This window comes from Ursus arctos, unplaced genomic scaffold (genome assembly GCF_023065955.2).
Source record: "Ursus arctos isolate Adak ecotype North America unplaced genomic scaffold, UrsArc2.0 scaffold_36, whole genome shotgun sequence".
Classification (NCBI taxonomy): domain Eukaryota; kingdom Metazoa; phylum Chordata; class Mammalia; order Carnivora; family Ursidae; genus Ursus; species Ursus arctos.
In genome coordinates, this window is record NW_026623050.1 from 16,195,529 (window position 1) to 16,217,762 (window position 22,234).

Consider the following 22,234-nt stretch of genomic DNA (forward strand, 5'->3'; position numbering starts at 1 on the left):
GAAGGTAAAGATGGCGGCGGCCCGGGCATGGGTCCTGGGAGTCCAATGCCTAAAAAGGGCAGCCCGAACCATGGTGCCCTTGGGTACACCGACAGCTTAGCATATTACCAAGGACACGTTCCTGGGGTCCTATCCCAAGAGCTCAGAAGAATGGGCCACCACCGCCAAGAAAAATAGTATGTGGGGAGAAGACTAACAACTGTACCGGGATGATGGCACGTGGTACGACGACTACCTGAAGCTCTCTACTGCTCAGGGCAGAGAGGGATCCATGGTATAACTGGGACCACCCAGACCTGAGGTTGAACTGGGGTGTACCAATGCCCTGGGACCTTGACATGTATATCAGGAACTGTGTGAACACATCCCCCATGCCCGTTTCCGAGAATCTCATGTGTAAGTACCTCTTTGGCTTCGTGGCCTTCATGCTGTTCATGTTTTGGGTTGGGAAGACTTACCCAACCTACCAATCTGTGGGGCTAAAGCAGAATCCTTATAATAATCTGTACCTGGAACAAGGCAGAGATCCCACTGAAGAGCCTGAACCAGTGGTTCATTATGAGATCTGAGGTGGATTCACCAGCTTTGTGCCCCTTAAGTGACTCCCTCATTTCTACAGATTTAACCTTAATGAAATCCCTAATAAAACTTAGTGCCGTCATGGAAAAAACAACAAAATTTACAAGCAACAGTAATCTAAACTTCCACCTTAAAACTTTTTTAAAAGGCCAAATTAAACCCGAAGTGAGCAGATGGAAAGAAATAATAAAGAGCACACAAAACATAAAAAGAAAAGAAAAACAATGTAGAAAAATCAATGAAACTAAAAGCTTGGTCACTGAAAAGACCAACAAAATTCAATATCTATTCACTATAAACATTTTCAGCAAACTAGGAAAAGAGGGAACTTCCTCAACACAGATATCATCATACTTACTTACTGTTGGCTACGAGTACTACTCACTACATTCTGAGTCATGTGAGTCTTTCTAGCTAATCACCAAACCTAGGGGTCATCTTGGGGACACTTGACATAGTAGACAAAATATATGAGATAACTGTTTTTAAGCACTGAACAAGAAGAATTATGGGACTTCCATCCTTGAAATGAAGGAAAATATATGAAGTGAGGCCCATAACTGTACCAACTACACTGGGGTAATTTCTCAACCATTCTGCACTGAGATAATGTTCAGGTAGAAAATGGCAGTGTCAATGAGCTGAGCAAGGAGGCAGCAAACAGAATTCCAGGCTGCTGAAACAGCTGAAATTTGTAGCAGAGTACCAGAGGAGAGCTATAGAGAGAGGGAAACAAGACACTTGTGTGAGGATTCACCAGGGTTCTTGGCCACACACTGAGCTGTATCTGTGTCGGTCAAGACTTTGACACCTACCAGAAATCAGCTGCTGCGAGTCTGAGACCTGAATCATAAAGGGCTGGGAGACACTGCAGTCTTAGTTCAGAGTGAAAAGACATCACTAGGTATCCTGGGCATTCAGTGGAGACCCTAAAAAGGTTATACCTTAGGAGTACAGTCCACATTCTAAGACTAAATTCAAAATAAAAATAGAGCTACCCTAACAAAGAATGAAATCAAGCCCTATGGGACAAAAGAATCTGTCAGTAATTTCGTCACCTGTCAAAACAAAATTTAAACCCTTTAAAGGAAGGTGAAATAGTCCAGAACTCCTAAAGTGGATCATGCAAACTCACAACATACAATAAAAAATTACTAGACATATGAAAAAGCAAAAAAAGTGACTCATAATCATGAAAAAAATAGATAAATTTAATAATAGAAACAGACCCTAAATGACACAGATGTTGGAATTAGTAAACAAAAATTTTAATGCAGATATAAGTATGTTCAAGGACTTATAGAAATAGATGGTGATAACAATGATACAGATAAGGCATCTTAGCAGTGACCTGGAAACTATAATAAAGAATCAAATGAAAATTTTAGAACTAAAAAATACAATGCATGAAAAGTTCACTGGATGGGCAAAACAGCATACTGGCAATTGTAAAAATAAGGATTAATGGGGAAAAAATAAAATATATTACAAAGCTACAGTAATCAAAGAAAAAAATAAAGATTAGTGAACCTTAAGAAATATCAATATAAATGTTCTACTTTAATCACTGGAATAAAATTTTAATTAAAAAAAAACAAAAAAACAAAAACAAAAAAAAAAACAGGGCTGGGGCGCCTATGTGGTGGCACAATCAGTTAAGCATCCAGCTCTTGGTTTCAGCTCAGGTCACGATCCCAAGGTCCTGGGATCCAGACCCGTTGGGCTCCCTGCTCAGCAGTGAGTCTGCTTGTCCTTCTCCCTCTGCTCTCCGCACCCCGTTTGAGGTTGTCCAGTCTCTCTTTCCCTCTCTCTCAAATAAATAACATCTTTTAAAAAATCATGCAATCTAACAAATGTATAACCAGAGTTTCAGAGGGAAGAAAGAGAGAGAATGGGGCAGAAAAATATTTTAAGAAACAATGTCTAAAAACTTTCCAATTTGGTGAAAAATATGAACTTGCAGATATTTATGCACAGTATATACAAAGAGAACCACTCTTACGCAGATTGTACACCTGCTGCTGAAAACCAAGGATAGAGGAAGAAAGTCTTTGAAGCAGTCTGAGAGAAAAAAGATCATTACACACAGAACAACTACACTAGTGACAACTGACTTCTCACAAAAACAAGAGCCAGAAGACAATATAATGGGATCTTCAAAGTGCTGGAATGAGAAAACTATCAACTCAGAATTCTGTATCTAGGGAAAATATCCTTCAAAAATGAGAGTAAAATAAACATGAAAAATGAAATATATGAAAACATATTTTCAGATAAACCAATCTGAGAAAATTCATCTCTATCGTATCTGCAGTATACCAAACACTAAACGAAGATCTTCAGTTTAAATGGAAAGATACCACCTGGAACTCTGCATCTAAAGGAAGGAACGAATAGGACTGGAAATGGTAAAACAACTCAATATATCTAAAATGAACTCATTCTGTGCACTTTTCTTCCTAGCCTACCTACCAGAGACCTTCTAGTCTTACTCTTATATCCCCCTTCATCAGATCTTAATGGAACAGCATCACCATATACTTAGTTACCTAGGCAAGAAGCTTAGGATTCACCAAATCCTATTGAACTTATTAATCCCTTCAAATACATCTACTTCTCTTCACCATCACAGCCACTATCTTAATTCAGACTCTCATTTTTTCCAGAATTATTCCAAAACTTTCCAAGCTATTTTTTTCTCCTAATCTAAGCTCTTCAAAATGCCAACTGCTTTTACCAAAGAAGAAAAACTAAGCATTTTACTCCCTACATATCCTTTTAACATGAAATCAAAACTATGTGACATAGTACACAAACAGCTTAAATGATCTAGTCCCTACTTATTTCTCCAGATCAAATCTCTCCCATATCCATATTACATTTTACATTCTGCAGTTTCCTGACAGAACCATAATCTCTTTAACTGTTAGGCCTTCCCACATCCTGTTTCTCTGCCTAAATCCCTTTTGCTCAATCTTTACCTAATTCACATTCAACTGTAGAAATCTGCTCAAGTAGCTTCACTGGATTTTCAAGTAGCCTCGCCCAATCCTTCACCTCCCAACTCTGAGTAAACTAACCCTCAAACGTAATAACCTGTGAGCTATGCTTCTAATAGATTAGTTTTATTTTTCGAAATTTGTGCAATAGAGTTTCGTTATTAAACTTACCTGACAAGTTGCTGACAAATTTGACATCCTGGAAGGCATCTATAATACAAGGTAAATTTATTACTTAACACTAAAAAAATTTTTAATTTAAACCAAATAAAATCCATAAAATAGTACAAAACAAAGGAAAACAATATGCTTAGTCTAATTGTTCAGTAGATATTATGGTCATTTATACCTTGATTTATACACTCAAATAACTATTTTTTTAACACATAGTTTCCACATTTTTTATTGAAATTGACATACAATGTTACATTAGTTTCAGGTACACAATATAGTGTGTAATAATTTTATACATTACTCAGTATTCACCAAGATAAGAGTAGTCACCACCTGCCACCATATATTATTATAGTATTATTAACTATATTCCTGGGCGCCTGGGTGGCTCAGTCGTTGAGCGTCTGCCTTCGGCTTGGGTCGTAATACCAGGGTTCTGGGATCAAGCCCCGCACTGGGCTCCCTGCTTGGCGGGAAGCCTGCTTCTTCCTCTCCCACTCCCCTTGCTGGTGTTCCCTCTCTCACTGTGTCTCTCTCTGTCCAATGGATAAATAAAATCTTAAAAAAAAAACAAAACTATACTCCTTATGCTGTACTTTTATCTCCAATAATATTTATAACTGGAAGTTTGTACCTCTTACTTCCCCCCCTTCGCCTATTTTACCCATTCCCTCATCCACCTAATATTTAAAATAGTTTCCATTTTTTTAAAGTACAACTAGTTGTGACAAAATCCAGAAACTAAAGAGAAAAGATTGACAGATTTAACTACACAAAAATACAACATTTCTACATGGCAAAAAATATGCCAAAGTCTAAAAACAAACAGGAAAAAATAATTGCAGTCAACAGTTTAGTTTCCCTAATATACATAGTTTCATCAAATCTACGTAAAAAAGGAAAACATACGGATAGTTCACAAGTAAAAATATACACATGAAAAGGCATTTGATTAGAAAAGATTTTTTTAATCCTTTAAGACAGTATCTTGAGGAGAATAGAGATACGTAGTCTTATATGCTGGTGGGAGTATAAACTGATACGATCTCAATGGAAGGCAACTTGGTAATACTCATCCCAATGAAAAAAGGTAGACTCCCTCTCAAACTCCAATTCCAATACTAAAACTATAGGCGAAAAACTACTTGTAGCACATGTATAAAACGACTAATGTACAAGGTTATTCATTCACTACAGCATTTTTTTCTAATAACAAAAAGAAAAACAGAAAAGCTAAAATGTTCATCAGTAAGGAACTACTAAGGGGGGCCTGGGTGGCTCAGTCGGTTAAGCGTCTATCTTTGGCTCCAGTCATGGAACCGGGGCACGCCCTGGGATCAAGCCCCAAGGCCCAAGCCCCGTGTCAGGCTACCTGCTCAGTGGGGAGCCTGCTTCTCCCTCTGCTGCTCCCCCTGTTTGTGCTCTGTCTCCCTCTCTTTCAAATAAATAAGATCTTTTAAAAAAAATACGGAAATACTAAAACAAACTATGATCCAGATATATAATTAAAAAGGATGCAACAACTAAAAACAGTAGTTATTGCCAAGATAATAAACACTATGGGTTAAACAGTATGTACTTAAAAGAAGAGAGAGAGGAGTAAATACACATCTGCTAGGACATGCAAAGACTGTATCTAGCTATTTCTGGAAGGTATTCCAAGGAATAGGTAACACTGGTCTTCTTTAGGAAGGGGAATTTATAGTTAAGGCACAGTGGCAGAAAGGAGACTTTCACTTACAAATTATGATATCTTGTAAATCCATGTATTAACCTATTCATAAAAAACTAATTTTCAAGTTCAACTAGCATAAGGGCACCTGGCTGGCTCAGTTGGAAGAGCGTGCAACAGTTGATCTCAGTGTTGTGAGTTCAAGCCCCATGTTAGATGTAAAGATTACTTAAAAATAATATCTTATAGAAAAATTTTTTAACTAGCATAGAAAGAAATGACGAGCTACCAGTGTTTGAAAATTATGTCTCATATGGATGGTTACAGCCAAAGATACTTAGTAACAGAATGAGATTTCTTTAACACCTAAAGTTAAATTTCTACTGCAAAATGAAATTAACAAAAGTAAAGGAAATAACTCAATAATACAATCTATTTTTTTAATAAAGCAAAACCATAATTTTCTCCCAATGAAAGAAGAGTGTCTTACTTTAGAACTGGCACGCTGAACTAAGGAGATCTAAATTCTAATCCCACCTTTATGAATTATTAGCCATGTGACCTGGGAAATGTTGCTTCTCTGGTTAAGAAATGTAATGTTATTGGGACCAAGCCCCATTTCGACTCTGCACTCAGCAGGGAGTCTCCTTGAGGATTCTCTCCCCTCTACCTCTCACTCCATGTGTGGGCACTCTCTAATAAATAAATCAATCTTTTTTTTTTTTTTAAGATTTTATTTATTTGAGAGAGAGAGAAAGAGCGAGAGCACACGCAAAAGAAGAGGGAGCAGCAGAAGGAGACAGAGAAGCAGGCTCTCCACTGAGTAGGGAGTCCAATGCAGGGTTCAATCCCAGGACGCTGGGATCATGACCTGAGCCGAAGGCAGATGTTTAACCGACTGAGCCACCCAGATACCCCAATAAATAAATCTTAAAAAAAAAAAAAAAAAGTAATGTTACATTGTAACAAAACATCTTTAATGATTAATAAGAAATTCAAAAATTCACAGAATAATGACTGGAAGAGATATTAAGGTTTATCTGTTTTAATTATCTAAATGACATTTACCAAATTTACCAAAAAATGAAGGAATGTTAAAAAACATAAAAAATATTTTCTCAATAATCAAGTAAATGCAAATTTAAGACATATACTATTTCCTACTAATCACTTTTCCTTGCAGATAAAGAAAAATGTTACTCTAGTCAATATTCAGTATAGCAGGCATTCTTGCCACTACTGGTAATAACATATATTGCTTTAATTCTTTTGGAAAGCTTTTTGGCATTACATACACTAAGAGGGGAAAAATAACATTTTGTAAAAGAGCACATACAATATTTTACATAGGCTGAATGTAACAACGTTTTAAAACAAAACCTATTGAGGAAATACTAAAATTAAATGCTCCAAAATGTTATTAATAATGACTGCCTTGGGGCACCTGGGTGGCTCGGTCAGGTCGGTTAAGAATCTGATTCTTGATTTCACCCCAGGTCACGATCTCAGGGTCATGGGATAGAGCCCCGCGTTGGGCTCCGTGCTGGGTGGGGAGCCTGCTTAAGATTCTCTCTCACTCTTAATCACAGGAAACAAACAGGGTTGCTGGAGGAGTGGGGTAGGGGATGTGGCAACTGGGTGATGGACATTAAGGAAGGCATGTGATATAATGAGTACTGGGTATTATATAAGACTGAGGAATCACTGAACTCTACCTCTGACATTAATACACTATATGTTAACTGAATTTAAATAAAAAAGAAAAAGAAAAAATAAATAAATAATAAATAAACAAACAAACAAATAAATAAATAAATAAAATAAATAATCTTTAAAAAGAAATGAAGAACTAACAAAAAATGGACAGGCCTTGAAAACATTGTGCTGAGTAAAAGAAACCAGACTCAAAAGGCCACATATTTATGAGTCCATGTATATGAAATGTCCAGAACAGGCAAATCCATAAAGACAGAAAGTAGATTTGTGGTTGTCAGGGACTGGGGGGAGAGAAGAATGAGAATGACTGCTAACAGGTACTGAGTTCCCTTTAGGAGTGATAAAAATGTTCTGGAATTAGATAGTGGTGATGTTTGCACAACCTTTTGAATATATTAAAAACCAACAAAATGTATATTTCAAATGGTCAATTTTATGCTATATAAATTATATCTCCATTTTTAAAAAGAAAAAAGATTCTCTCCCTCTGCCCCTCCCCTCCCCTTTCTCTCTCACTCCCCCCTCTAAAATAAATGTATCAGTTTATAAAAAATCACTAATTTTGCTATTTTTTGTATAGTTTGATATATAATGTTATATTTGTTCCAGATGTACAACAGAGTGATCAACAATGCTGTATATCCTGAAATGCATACCACAATAAGTACTGTTACCATTTGTCACCATACAACATTATTACAATATTATTGACTATATTCCCTATGCTACACTTTTCATCTCTGTGACTTACTCATTTTATTCACCTACTTCATATATCTCCCTAGCCCCTCCCTCACACCTACACCCATCTTTTCTGGCAACTACCACTTTGTTCTCTGTATCTATGAGTCTGTTTTGCTTGTTTGTTCTGTTTTTTAGAGTCCACATATGAGTAAAATCATATGGTACTTGTCTTTCTCTGACTTACTTTGTTTTGCATAATAACCTCTAGGTCCATCCATGTTATTGCAAATACCAAGATTTCATTCTTTTTTTATGACTAATATTCTATTGTGTGTGTGTGTGTGTGTGTGTGTATGTACATATACACACACACACTGTACTTTATCTATTGCTGAACACTTAACGTTGCTTACATATCTTGGCTATTGTAAATAATCCTGCAATAAATACAGGAATGCATATATCATGGTGTCTGGGTGGTGCAGTCAGTTAAGCATCTGACTCTTGGTTTCAGCTCAGGTCGTGATCTCACGGGTGTTAAGATCGAACCCCAGGGCTCCATGCTCAGCACGAAGTCTGCTTGAGACTCTCTCTCTCTCCCTTTGCCCCTCTCCTGCTCTCTATAAAATAAATAAATCTTAAAAAACAAAACAAAAACAAAGGAGTGCATGTATCTTTTCCAATTAGTGTTTTTGTATTCTTTGGGTAGATACTCAATACTGAATTCCTGGATCATATGGCATTTCTATTTTTTAATTTTTTTGTGGAAATACCATACTGTTTTCCAGGGTCACTGCACCAACTTACATTCCCACTAATAGTGCAGGAGGGTTCCCTTTTCTCCACACCATTGCCACCACTTGTTATTTCTTGTCTTTTTGACGTCAGCCGTTCTGACTGGTATGAGATGATGATACTTCACTGAAGTTTTGCTTTGCATTTCCCTGATGATTAGTGACGTTGAGCATCTTTACCTGTATCTGTTGGCCATCTGTAGGTCTTCTCTGGAAAAAAGCCTATTTGGGTCTTCTGACCAGTTTTTTGGGGTGGTGAGCTATATAAATCCTTCGTACATTTTGGATATTAACCTCTTACCAGATATATCATTTGCAAATATCTTCTCAACTCAGTAGGCTGCTTTTTTGTTTTATTAATAGTTTCCTTTGTTGTGGAAAAGCTTTTTATTTTGGTATAATCCTAATAGTTTATTTTTGCTTTTGTTTCCCTTGCCTGAGGAGGCATATCCATAAAAATGTTGCTAAGGCCAATGTCCAAGAGATTGCTGTCTGTTTTTTTCTAGAAGTTTAATGATTTCAGGTCTCACACCTAAGTTGTTAATCCATTTTGAGGTGTTGGGCTTTTTGTGGGTTTTTTTTGCGTTTATTTTTGTATATGGTATAAGAAAGCAGTCCAATTTCGTTCTTTTCCATGTAGCTGTCCATTTTTCCCAACAACAGTCTTTTCCCCCACTGCATATTCTTGCTATCTCTGTCACATATTAATTGGCCATGTAAGTCTGGGTTTATTTCAGGGCTTTCTATACTGTTCTATTAATCTATGTGTCTACTTTTGTGCCAGTATCATACTATTTTGATTACTACAGCTTCATAGTGTATCTTGAAATCTGGGATTGTCAAGAAATGGGCAGAAGACAAGAACAGACATTTCTCCAACGAAAACATACAAATGGCCAAGAGACACATGAAAAAATGCTCAATATCACTCAGCATCAGAGAAATACAAATCGAAACCACAATGAGATACCACCTTACACAGTCAGAATGGCTAACATTAACAAGTCAGGAAACAACAAATGTTGGCAAGGATGAGGAGAAAGAGGAACCCTCTTACACTGTACACTGTTGGTGGGAATGCAAGACGGTGCAGCCACTCTGGAGAACAGTATGGAGGTTCCTCAAAAAGTTGAAAATAGAGCTACCCTATGACTCAGCAATTGCACTACTAGGGATTTACCCCAAAGATACAAATGTAGTGACCCAAAGGGACACCTGTACCCCCGTGTTTACAGCAGCAATGTCCACAATAGCCAAACTATGGAAAGAGCCCAGGTGTCCATCAAAAGATGAATGGATAAAGAAGATGTGGTATATATATATATATAGAATGGAATACTACTCAGCCCTCAAAAACTGAAATCTTGCCATTTGCAACAACATGGATGGAACTAGAGCATACTACACTAAGCGAAATGAGTCAATCAGAGAAAGACAATCATATGATCTCACTCATATGTGGATTTTAAGAAACAAAACAGAGAATCATAGGGGAAGAGAGGAAAAACAAAACCAAGATGAAATCAGAAAAGGAGACAAACCATAAGAGACCTTTAATCACAGGAAACAAACTGAGGGTTGCTGGAGGGGAGAAGGGTGGGGGGATGGGGTAACTGTGTGATGGACATTAAGGCGGGCATGTATACTGGGTATTATATGAAACTGAAGAATCACTGATCTCTACTTTTGAAACCAATAGATTATATGTTAATCAACTGAATTAAAATTTTAAAAAAACTGAAAAAAAAAAAAAAAAAGAAATACTGGATTGTGATAACCTCCTAAAGCTTTATTCCTCTTTCTCAAGACTCGTTTGGCTATACAGGGTCTTTTGTGGTTTCATTCAAATTTTAGGATTATTTGTTCTAGTTCTGAATTTGGCTATGTTTTTGTGAGAGTGATATATCAAATGGAAGTAAAAGTTGCAGATAAGTTAACTGGAAAGAGAATAAGGTTTGACAGGAAATGAGAAAGGTAAGAAGATTCAAAAATCTTGCAAATGCCTTTCTCAACTAATTTTTCCTAAGTACCTATGCAGAGAGGTTCTCTGTATTCTAGGAAATAACTTTCTTTGATTTGCCCTTTTAAGCTTTTATCTATTTTTAGGCCCCAGGGGAAAAAAAAATTATGAAAAGGGTTACTTCAATAAATACCTCAAGAGGTATTTTTCTTGAATTACAACTAGTGGCTTTTAAATTTTTCTATTATCAAAGCCATGTGAAAGATCAAAAAGTCAATTAGAGATGTCTACAATCTCTGATGATAGGTTTTCTAGCAGACGCTGAGCTGTATCTATATTTTGACAAACAAATACAGGAAATATTAGGTTTGTATTGGTTTCTTTAGCATGAAGCATAGTGTTGGATACTCAATAGATGTTCAATAAATAAAGACACATTTTTAAGTTCTCATTATCAGTGAATCAGTTAAAAGAGCCTTAACTGCTTTATCTTTGTAATATACTAGTATGATCTGGGGGAGTTTAGGGATGGGCGAATACTCTAAAGAAGAGGTTTTATGCTGTAAACATCATTAAGAACTCTAGAATACTGATATTGTGCTAATGATATCTCGTCTCAATCTTTTTTTTTTTTTTAAGATTTTACTTTTTTTCTTTGAGAGCGCGCAAGTAGGGATAGGGAAAAGCAGGCTCCCCATTGAGCTAGGAGCCCATCACGGGTCTCGATCCCAGGACCCTGGAATCATGACCTGAGCTGAAGGCAGATGCCAACCAACTGAGCCACCCAGGTACCCTCTCCTCTCAATCTTAAATGAATAATTAACAGTAAGCACTAAAGGTAACAGTAACTATAAATACTTCAATAATTTTGGTTTTTAATAAGCAAACAGCAATATAATTTACATCTAAATTCCTAGAACCCAAAAAACAAAGGTATGCTTACCTGTGAGGGTCTTTGGAACTTGGTATAATATATACACATTCCCTCTTGGTCAAAGTGCTTTCTATCCAGGATTTCTGGGACTGAAACAAAAAGTTATAAAAGATGGTTTATAAATTAACCCACTGATAGTACAATGAAATAATTTAACGGTAAGTACATAAAAAGAAATAGTTCTATACTATTTAACTTTTTCCCAATTCACTAAATACTTACCAAGAGTATAAAGACTTACTAAAGATAACACACCTAAAATATAACAATCATTCTATTCAAGTCCACTGTGATTAAGATTACTAAATCAATATGCTGTGAAGATACTCTTGCTTCACATAATGAGAGGAGGAAAATCAAGTTTGAGATTTCCAATATGGGCCAAAGACCTCGAGAGGGGCTGGTATGATTCTGGGAAGTGGATCACTTAAAAACCAACTGAAAGTGATTGTCAGATTTAACTAAAAAAATAAAACCTAGCTATATTTAATTTCTAAGTTAAATACATAAAACATAAGGGCATGGATGGTTAATGGTATACAGACAGAAAAAGATACCAAGCAAATCCTAATCAAAACAAAAATAATGCCAGGAAAAATAGACACTAAACATCAATAGGGTTAGGGTAGGTTATTACATGATTACAAGTGACTGATTTACCAGATTGTGATAACAATCTTAAATATGTATAACCAAATAGTCTCAAAATACATAATGCAAAAAATTAATAGAATAAGAAAAATCTAGGGTCACAGTGGAAGATTAATACATTTCCCTCAATTACTGTAAATCTTAAATAATTTTTAAAATTTAAAAGTTGTTTTTAAATTAATTTTTTATACCACTATTTAAGTTTCTGCGTAGATCCTTAGACTATTAGACTCTGGATCCTCATCCTGCTAATGGTGACTGATTAAAAAAGAAGAGGCATTATGTACTGGGACAGATGAAACTCTTGTAAATTATAAGAGAGTAGATTAAAAACTGTAGAATCCATCCTCTATATAATTTAGAAGCATCATCAGGACAGTCCAAAAAGGAAGAGCCTATGTTCTAAAAGGAAACCTCTGAGAGAAGAGACATTCTAGACGATATTATGATTGGTGAAGTTTTTAGGTTCCTCTCAAATCCTTCAGGTACCCTAATAATAAACCTTAGTCTATTCCCCCAATGCTAATTCTGGTAAATTCTGCCAAAATTCTCTCTTCATTTCAAAATGTCCATTTCCTTAAAAGAAGAAGGAAGAGGAGGGGGAGGAGGAGGAGGAAGAGGAAGTAGTAGTTGTTGTTCATTTCCTAGGTCAATGGTTCTTTTTTTTTTTTTTTTAAGATTTTATTTGTCAGAGAGAGAGAGAGAGTGAGACTGCACGCACAAGCAGGGGGAGCGGCAGGCAAAGAGAGAAGCAAACTCCCTGCGGAGCAAGGAGCCTGATATGGGGCTCTATCCCAGAACCCTGAGATCATGACCTGAGACGAGGGCAGCCGCTTAACGACTGAGCCACCTAAATGGTTGTTTAAATAGACTCACTTAGGTGGGAACAAATTACATCACAATCCCCTAGTTATAAAAACCAGAGGATGACCTCTAGAACATAGTGCGCTGAATCAGCAAAATATCCTACATTCTAAAGTTCACTCAGCATAATCCCTCCACCACCTTCTTATTCTAACTAAAATCTGGTATTCCTTTGAAAAATCTGCTTCCCCTAGCCCAAAAAGGGGGGTGGGGGGGCAGGAATCTCTCTAGTTTCACTATACCAGAAATTCATGTTTGCTTCTAGAATACATCTGGCAAACTCAACCCTGACTCAACTTAATTGCCCAACTACTCCATAACTGCTTACTTACTGTTAACCTAACTAGACAAAACAGAACAATGCTCTCTAGTTTCACTTCAAAACCCTAACCACAAACTTCAAATGCTCCTTAATGATGCCCAACGATCACACAATATATCCCTAGTCCATGATTTCACACTACTTCCTTCTCTCCTCAAACCTCCAAACCCCCTTCCCCACTCTCTCTCTCCACAGATGACCTCACTTCCCATTTAACTGAGCAAATTTAAGCAACAAGAAGAAAACTTATACAAGCTTCTATCATATATATCCACCAATAAGTATCTATACCCACATATTCTGCCTTCTTTCCTGTGACTATATGTACTTCTATTTAAGTCCAACCATTCATCTTGTGCCGTAAATCCCATACAGCTCACGAAAGGACATTTATTCTCCACCAATTCCTTCTTAATTTTTTTGGTCTTTATTAACTCATTCCCATGAACATGCAACATGTTATTATTCTCCTCATTTTAAAAAACAAACCACAACAAACCTTTGCTTTACTCCACCTTCCCCTCAAGCTAACACTCAATGTTTCTGCCTCCACCTACAATACAGATCATTGATAAAAGTTTTTCCCTTTTCTTCTCCTGCCATGCTTTCTAAAACTCACTCCAGTCAGGCTTTCAAGCCAACCACTCTCTTTGAATTAAGTTTCAACAAGGTATGCCTGGGTGGTTCAGTTGGTTAAGCATCTGCCTTCAGCTCAGGTCATGATCTCAGGGTCCTGGGATCGAGTCCCACATTCGGCTCCCTGCTCAGTGGCGACCCTGCTTCTCTGTCTCCCTCTGCTTGTGCGCGCGCGCTCTCTCTCTCTCAAATAAGTAAATAAAATCTTTAAAAAAAAGAAAGAAGCTTCAATGAGATCACCAATGACTTTTTCTAAATCCAAAGGTAACTTTTCAGGACTCATCTTCATTGATGTGTCCAGCAGCATTTAACAAAGTTGCCACTCTCAGCTTTTTTAAACATCTTCATCAGTTAGTTTGGTCTTCTCATCACTGGTCACTCCTTTTATCTCCCTTGCTGATTCCTCCCCACTTCTCCCCAGTCTTTTTTTGTTTTGCTTTCTTTAAAGATTTTATTTATTTATTTGACAGAGCACATGCGCGTAGCAGGGGGAGCACAGAGGAAGAGGGAGAAGCAGGCTCCCCACTAAGCAGGGTGCCCAATGAGGGGCTCGATCACAGAATCCCAAGATCATGACCTGAGCCGAAGGCAGACACTTAACCGACTAAGCCACCCAGGCACCCCTCTTCTCCCCAATCTTTGGACTTCTTTTTTCCAATTATATTCATTCAGAATTTGGACTTTTTTCCCCCAATTATATTCACTCTTTCAGTGCTCACACCCAGTTTATCACAATACATTGGATGACTCCTAAATTTGTATTTCCATACTGGATCTCTCCCTAAACTCCATGCTCATATATCCAACAGCCTACTCAACAGCTTCATTTTGATGTCCAACAGGCATCTTAAACTTAAAGATGGCCTAAACTGAACTCACCTTTCATCCACTCATTTCTTATGTGGTCTTCCCCATCTCAGTAAATGCCAACTCTATTCTTCCAGTTGTTTTTTTTAGAGCAAAAATCTTAGTGACATTCTTGATTTCCTCTTTATCTACTTCATATATAGTCTCATCCAGAATCCAGCTGCTTCTCACACCTCCATTGCTACTATTCTAGTCCAAGCCATCATCACCTCTTGCCTGGCTTACCAGAATCCACTCATGTCACCCTTGCCACCTTATAGTCTATTTGTCAAAAGAGATAAAGTAATATTTTTTCTTTGAATGAATATAAAGAGTTTATTCGGTACGTATTTGGGTAAACACAATTTGGAACACAGATTTTTAACAATTATTAATGCACAAAATCTTTCATGTTATGCAACTCTATGCCAAGATTTCAACTTTCTTCCATGCAACAGATATGAAGATCTAAATGGAAACCCAGCTAAGTCTTAAACATAAAGTAATATTTTAAAAATATATCTGGGGTGCCTGGGTGGTGCAGTTGGTTAAGCATCCAACTCTTAGTTTTAGCTCAGGTCCTGATCTCAGGGTTGTGAGATGGAGCCCCGCGTCACACTCTGCGTTAAGAATCACTTTCGGGCGCCTGGGTGCCTCAGTTGGTTAAGCGACTGCCTTCGGCTCAGGTCATGATCCTGGAGTCCTAGGATCTCCTGGAGTCCTAGGATCGAGTCCCACAATGGGCTCCCTGTTCAGAGGGGAGTGTGCTTCTCCCTCTGCCCCTCCCCCCCATGTAAATAAATAAAATCTTAAAAAAAAAAATTCACTTTCTCCCTCTCCCTCTGCCCCTCCCCCACACTGTCTCTAAAATAAATAAAATCTTTAAAAATATGTCATTATGTCCCTTCTCTACTCAAGACTCTCCAATGCCTTCACATTTTACTCAAGAGTTTTTATAAAAGCCAAAGTCCTTACAATAACCTTTAACGTCCTAGTGCTCTGCATCTCTGCATTCTGCCTCATTACTTCGATTCTATCACCTCCTTCAAGTCTTTGAGCAAATATCACCTTCTTAATGAAGCTTACACTATTTAAAAATGCAATTTCCACCACAACCCCTCACTCCCTTATGAAACTATAGAGTAATAGAACCACCATCCCCAGGATCACATTTAGAGCACTGTCCTGAGAACCAAAAGATCTGGCCATATCAATTAAACTGCTAGTGTATTATTCCTATCCTAGACCTTTATCCTACTCCACAACCATATACTGATGCTAAGGCAGAGCACCTGTAACTGAAAAGACAAGGCATTTCATATGACTTCTGCTTATAACTTGAAAAAATATATAATTTGGTAGTGCTGCCTGAGATGCGACGATGTGAGGCTGAACTTCTATTAAGACCAACTTAACCTACTGCTTGAAACTCATGAAATTTTCATTATGCTATTATTAAAAAATACAGGATTCAGGAGTAGTACTGAAATTATACTGTGCTTTGTTATTTAAAGGTTGCATCTCAAATTAGAAATGGTTTGTAAAAACAAGGCATGTTAGTGATTGTACTTACTGCTATATGCTTACTACTTGTTCACTTATTAATGTAATTCAGATACAGATAATATAGGAAAAGTATGGTCATTTATTAAAAAGTTAAACTTACATATCACCCAGCAATTCCATTCCAAAGTATCTTCCCAAGAAAAGTGAAAACATGTTCACACAAAGATTGTATCTGAATGTTCACAGAAGAAATATTCGTAACAGCCAACAAAATCAAACAGGCACATAATGGTATACCACTTATAACAAAAGGGGGACAAGCTAAGGATAACACGCAACATTGCTACACCTCAAAAACATTAAGTAAAAAAAGTCAGGCACATAAGATTACATAACTGCATTTACACGAAATGTCTAGGAAAGTCAAAAACCATAGAAACAATAAATTTAGTAAATGGCTGGGGCTGAAAGTAAGAACAGTGATAAACTGCAAACAAATAAATACAAGAGAACTTTGTGAAAGGACAGAAGTGTTCTGAAACTGTATTGTGGTGGTTATAAAACTACATAAATGTACTAAAAACCATCAAGGGACGCCTGCATGGCTTAGTTGTTTAAGTGTCTGCTGGCAGCTCAGGGCATGATCCGAGGGTCCTGGGATCCAGCCCCCCACCTCCATGGGCTCCCCGCTCAGGGGGAACTCTGCTTCTCCCTCTCCCTCTGCTCCTCTCCCCCACCCTTCCCTGCCACCCTGCTCATGCTCTCTCTCAAAGAAATAAATAAATAAACAAAATATTTAAAAAAAACAAAACGCCATCAAACTTGTATACTTACCAAGGGCAAATTTTAGAATATGTGCATTATACCACAAAAAAGCTGCTTAAAAGGCAGGGGAGGGTTGTTAAGAAACATGTAAAACAGAACAAAGAGGTCAAATGTATGTTTAATTAGAGTTCCAGATGGAGAAAAGGGAAAGAATGGGCAAAGGGAATGTTTAAAGAGGCGATAAGAATTTCCCAGAATTGATGACAAACACCAATCTGCAGATTCTGAGAACCCAACATGAAGATAAAGAAAAAAACCTTAAAATACAGTTAATTTAGAATAAGTCAGAGGTAGAATATTCCAGAAGTGATCTTCTATTACAGTTACAAGTTCATAAATCGCCTTGAGGCAAATGTTTTCAAATGCAAACTCCCTGAAGATAGTGGTTGTTTTATTGTGTTCTGTTTTGAGTGATTTCTACACCCAACATGGGGACCCAACTTACCACCCCCAGAACAAGAGTCACAATCACATGCTTTTCTGACTGAGCAAAGCCAGGCACCCCAGATAATGGTTGTTTATAATTTGCTTTGTATAACAAATGAAGATCAAAGGAGCACAAATGAGGGGGGGTCTTCCTAGGTTCAAATAGAGATAAAGACTCCACCCCCTCAAAGAAGACTCCCATAATACCACAGGCTACACTTGGCATGGTCTCTTAAAAAACAGACTGGGATCAGACTGCCAAGAAAGCAGCATCAACTATTCCGCATTGGTGGGAGTCCCTAGATCAACCATGCAGCAGACAGCTTAAGTGCAAGATGGTAAGATACACAATGAGTAGGTACAGGATCTGCCTTTGCCTCATAAACCTCATCTCTCTATAACAACCTCATAGATTCCAAGGTCCCCCACAAGGGAAATGCCCAGTTTCAGGAGTCACTGCACAAAGGGAAACCTAAGACTCCCCTATTACTATAGTTTCCCAAGCCACATATAATTTACCCATATGTCACATAAAAGATGCTGCCTAAAAGCATAGTTGACATTGCATCTTTTGTAAACCCTTTGCCCAAAGTACAAATAACAAGAGATAACTTTAAGTAGTAGATAAAGTGTGTTTGTCAGGCACTGTTCTAAAGTTTTATATGCATTAACTCATCCTATGCTCACAGTAATCCTACGAATTGCGTACTATTAGTATCCCCACATTATAGATGCAGAGACTAGTTAGACATAGACGTTAGGGAATTGTCCAAAGTCACACAGCTAATAGTTTGCCCTGACTCCAAAGCCTCTACTGACTTTTTTTTTTTTTTAAAGATTTTATTTATTTATTCGACAGAGATAGAGACAGCCAGCGAGAGAGAGAACACAAGCAGGGGGAGTGGGAGAGGAAGAAGCAGGCTCATAGTGGAAGAGCCTGATGTGGGGCTCAATCCCATAACGCCAGGATCACGCCCTGAGCCGAAGGCAGACGCTTAACCGCTGTGCCACCCAGGCGCCCCTCTACTGACTTTTTAAGAGAAATTTAAGGCAAGTATTTCAAGACCACTTGATGATATGCTTTAAATAAGCCACTGAGTAGAAATACATTAATAACTTTAAAAAGGCAATTCCTATGTGATCACTCTATATATAATTTTCTCAACATGGAAAAAACAAAACAAAAGCAGAAGGGTTAACATACTTCTAAAAGGTATTGTTTTTTGTTTTTGTTTTTCAAAGTCCCAACATGAGCATTCTTCCTCACTTCTCTGCAGCCATGTAGTTAAGAGTTGAGGCTTCTGAGTCAGAGTGTCAGGTTCAAATCCCTGCTCTGCTGCTTACGTTCTTTGTGACCCCAGGCAAGTTACAAAATTCTCTGATCTTCAGATCCCTTACCTGTCCTTCCTTCCTTTACCTCTTCTCACTGGGCTGGCAGTCAGCTGCAGAGCCAAGTTCCACTTTCAGCTTCAGGTCCAGCTGGCTTAAGGGAGCTCCAAGTTATGTCTCATTTTCTTTCTGGGACCAGTGGGTAGTGAAGGCATGTCCTTCTCATGGTGTCTTTCAGTTCTGTCTCTCCCGTAAAAGGTACTGTTAATTACTAACTACTGCTAACTAGTATTAGCTTTTCCCCTATTCTGCTCCTTAGCTGCAGCCGCCTGAAGCAACTCCAGCTATAGTTGTTCAAACAGGGTTGGGGTATGGATGGAGGTATTAGATCAACAGATTTCAAAATGACTGCTCTACAGCAATGAACTAATAGCCCAGTTAAGTCTAAATGCTGGTCTGCAAAATTCTGGATATGTACTCATTGAAATACTCCTAAAAATGAATCACAAGTATATATACCTTTCACAGCTTATGCCTTTTTACTAAATGTAAATAAAAATATTTTCACAGACATTTAATTTAGGAGTTAGTTATACTTGGAAAAAAATGAATCCCAAGTAGCATTTAACATAAAAATAATCAGAGCTCTTGTTAGGAAGATTAATCTGAAAGGGAGACAAGTAAAAGTAAACCAGAGCCACCAGTATTTGGGGGAGGGGCAATAGGCTCACGGACTAGTAAAGGAACGGATACAAGAGATAATTTACAAATCCTTTAGTTCAGCATGATGTCTTTGGGAAAAAAAACCAAACAGAATGATTACTAATATAGTCCTCATTTCTTATCCTTTCTTCAAATTTACCTCTATCATTTTTCAACAACATGCACAATTTACCTGATCCCAAATGAACACCTCTCCCATTAAACTTCCTTCAATTTCCTACTAGAGAAGTATGGCTATACTCTAAATGGGGGATCAGCAAATAGTGATGGTAAATGTTTTAGGCTTTTTTACCCTCTCTGTCACATATTCTTTATTTTGTTTTTTAACTCTTAAAAAAATGTAAGAATCATTCTTAACTCAAAGTCATAAAAAACAGGCCTTGGCCACATTTGGCACACGTGGCATGGTATAGAACCCATGCTCTGAATCCCACAAAAGCATGGATCTTTCATGCTCCTACTCAGTCAATTCAATCCAGCAAGCATGTGCCAAGCCCTTTGATTCTTGTACACAGTTTCTTCAACACTAATGTACCTCTACCCACTTCTACCATCCCAGAAGATCCTTGTATTAAGAGTTGCTTTTCAATGACAGGGGAAAAAAACGGTAGGGCTAAAGAATTTTAGATGTCCATTAACAAAGCTATTTTTCCTGCAGGAATTTCAATAGAAAAAGCATGTAAGGGATGCCTGGGTGGCTCAGTCAGTTAAGGGTTCGACTCTTGATTCTGGCTCAGGTCTGATCTCAGGGTCATGAGACTGAGCCCTGCATCAGGCTCTGCACTGTCCCTCCCCCTCCCCCGCAAAAGCATTTAAGTAAATTATATATATATATATATATATATATCCATAAAACCTAAATACCAGTGAGCAAAAAGTCTAGTACTCTGAGTACATATACCTAGCTTTTTTCCAGAAACGATGATCTTTTCCAAATACCATCAACCTAAGATACTTTAGGTATTCATTTTTTGAGTATTTTGATAAAATATATACTCAAAACAGGAATGCTATTGGGATTTCAGGACCTAGTACAAATCTTGCTCACAAATTAGTTTCATTTTACCATTCTTGTTCTAAACAAACAGCCAGTACTACCCCTTCACAACCTCGAATCTTCCATAGTAGTTTCTAATTGGCAAATCCATCCAAAACTTTAGTGAAACGGTGTGCTAAGTCACTTAAATTGTATCACTTTTGATGCTCACAAAGTTTTACCAAATTGTGTGCCTGCATTAGCATGTTTCAAGACTATCTCTTACAGCAGCTTACTCTACTTTATTCACCAATTTTGTTTACTTCAAGGGCTTACTGCCTTTCACTTTGTTTGTGTAGCCGTCTAACAAATATATTCCTCCCACACACAGCATTCTTGTTGTTCATGGCCCTCATTTAGTACATTAGGGACTGGCTTCACACACCTGACAGTCACATACCCCAGGTGAGAGTTATAAATCCTTTCCAATGATAGGTTTCGGCATTTTTTTAAATTCTGAGTTTCTGCTCTGCCATCAGATACCCAGTGAAATGTGCCCTGGATTCTAAACACATATATAAATTCCTAATTTTATATTTCTCCTTCTTTTGCTCGGCTGCATTACTGAATTTTACCAAGAGGTGGCACCCTATAAACACAAACCTGAAAATTCCTAACCTTAAATGTTTAGGTAAAGTAAAAACTAACTACAAACAGAATGTTAGCACTAGAAAGAAACTTTTTAAAAAAGATTTCATTTATTTAGAGACAGGGGGAGAGAGAGAGAGCGTGCAATGGATGGGAGGGGCAGAGGGGGAGAGAGAGAGAATCTTAAGCAGGCTCCTCACCCAACACAGCCCAACAAAGGGCCAATCTCAAGACCCTGAAATCATGACCTGAGCTGAAATCAAGAGTCTGATGCTTAACGGAGTGAGCCACCCAGGCACCCCAGCCCTAGAAAGAAACTCGAAAGATTAATTTTGTGATCTTCAGTGGTTAAAGAACAGAAATTCTGGAGTCAGAGTAACCTGACTTAGAACTCTAGCTTATTTACTACCCATGCAACCTAAAGCAAGTTTCTGACCTTTTGACCTAATAACAATACCTACCTTACAGTGTTGCTCTAAAAATAAAACAGAATGATCCATGCAAAGTGTTTCAGCATAATGCATGACACACTGTGAAATCTCAACAATTTTTTTAATGTTTCAAAATTCCCTAAGTTATAAACGCTTCCTGTCTTTCAGCAATAAGGGGCACACACATTATAAATAAACCTTCTAATATTTTACTCTCTCCATAAGTTAGTAGCAGCATATCCTTCCTGCCTAGATGTTAATGGCAAAATTTGGGGGGAAAAAGTAAAGGCTGCTTTAAAAATTCTACTTCAAGGTAAATGGAAATCAGTCTACTTTGACAACAAAATACTCTATGATTCTACATATTAATATTAGAAAGGAGCTACCAGCTATGTTAGTTCTAGTAGACTAAACCTCTTACAGATAACAACCATAAACTCTGGACAAAATAAAAACAAAAAACAACTAATTAACAGTACTAAAGACCAAAAGCAGGCTGAAATTGATTGGAGTCTACATTTAAAATTGAAGAATAGCAC

General features: G+C 37.5%; 1 protein-coding gene and 1 pseudogene across 1 annotated transcript in view; one reads left to right on the forward strand and one right to left on the reverse strand.

Moving 5' to 3' along the window:
* Positions 1 to 22,234, reverse strand: part of TRPM7 (transient receptor potential cation channel subfamily M member 7) — a 114,811-nt gene that overhangs the window by 80,862 nt on the left and 11,715 nt on the right. Inside the window, exons 2-3 of the mRNA XM_026518467.4 lie at positions 11,522 to 11,601; positions 3,750 to 3,788 (exon numbers count right to left, since the gene is read on the reverse strand). Coding sequence (XP_026374252.1) covers positions 3,750 to 3,788; positions 11,522 to 11,601 — 119 coding nt within the window. The remainder of the gene's footprint in view (positions 1 to 3,749; positions 3,789 to 11,521; positions 11,602 to 22,234) is intronic.
* On the forward strand, positions 11 to 569 carry LOC113269615 (NADH dehydrogenase [ubiquinone] 1 beta subcomplex subunit 8, mitochondrial-like; annotated as a pseudogene).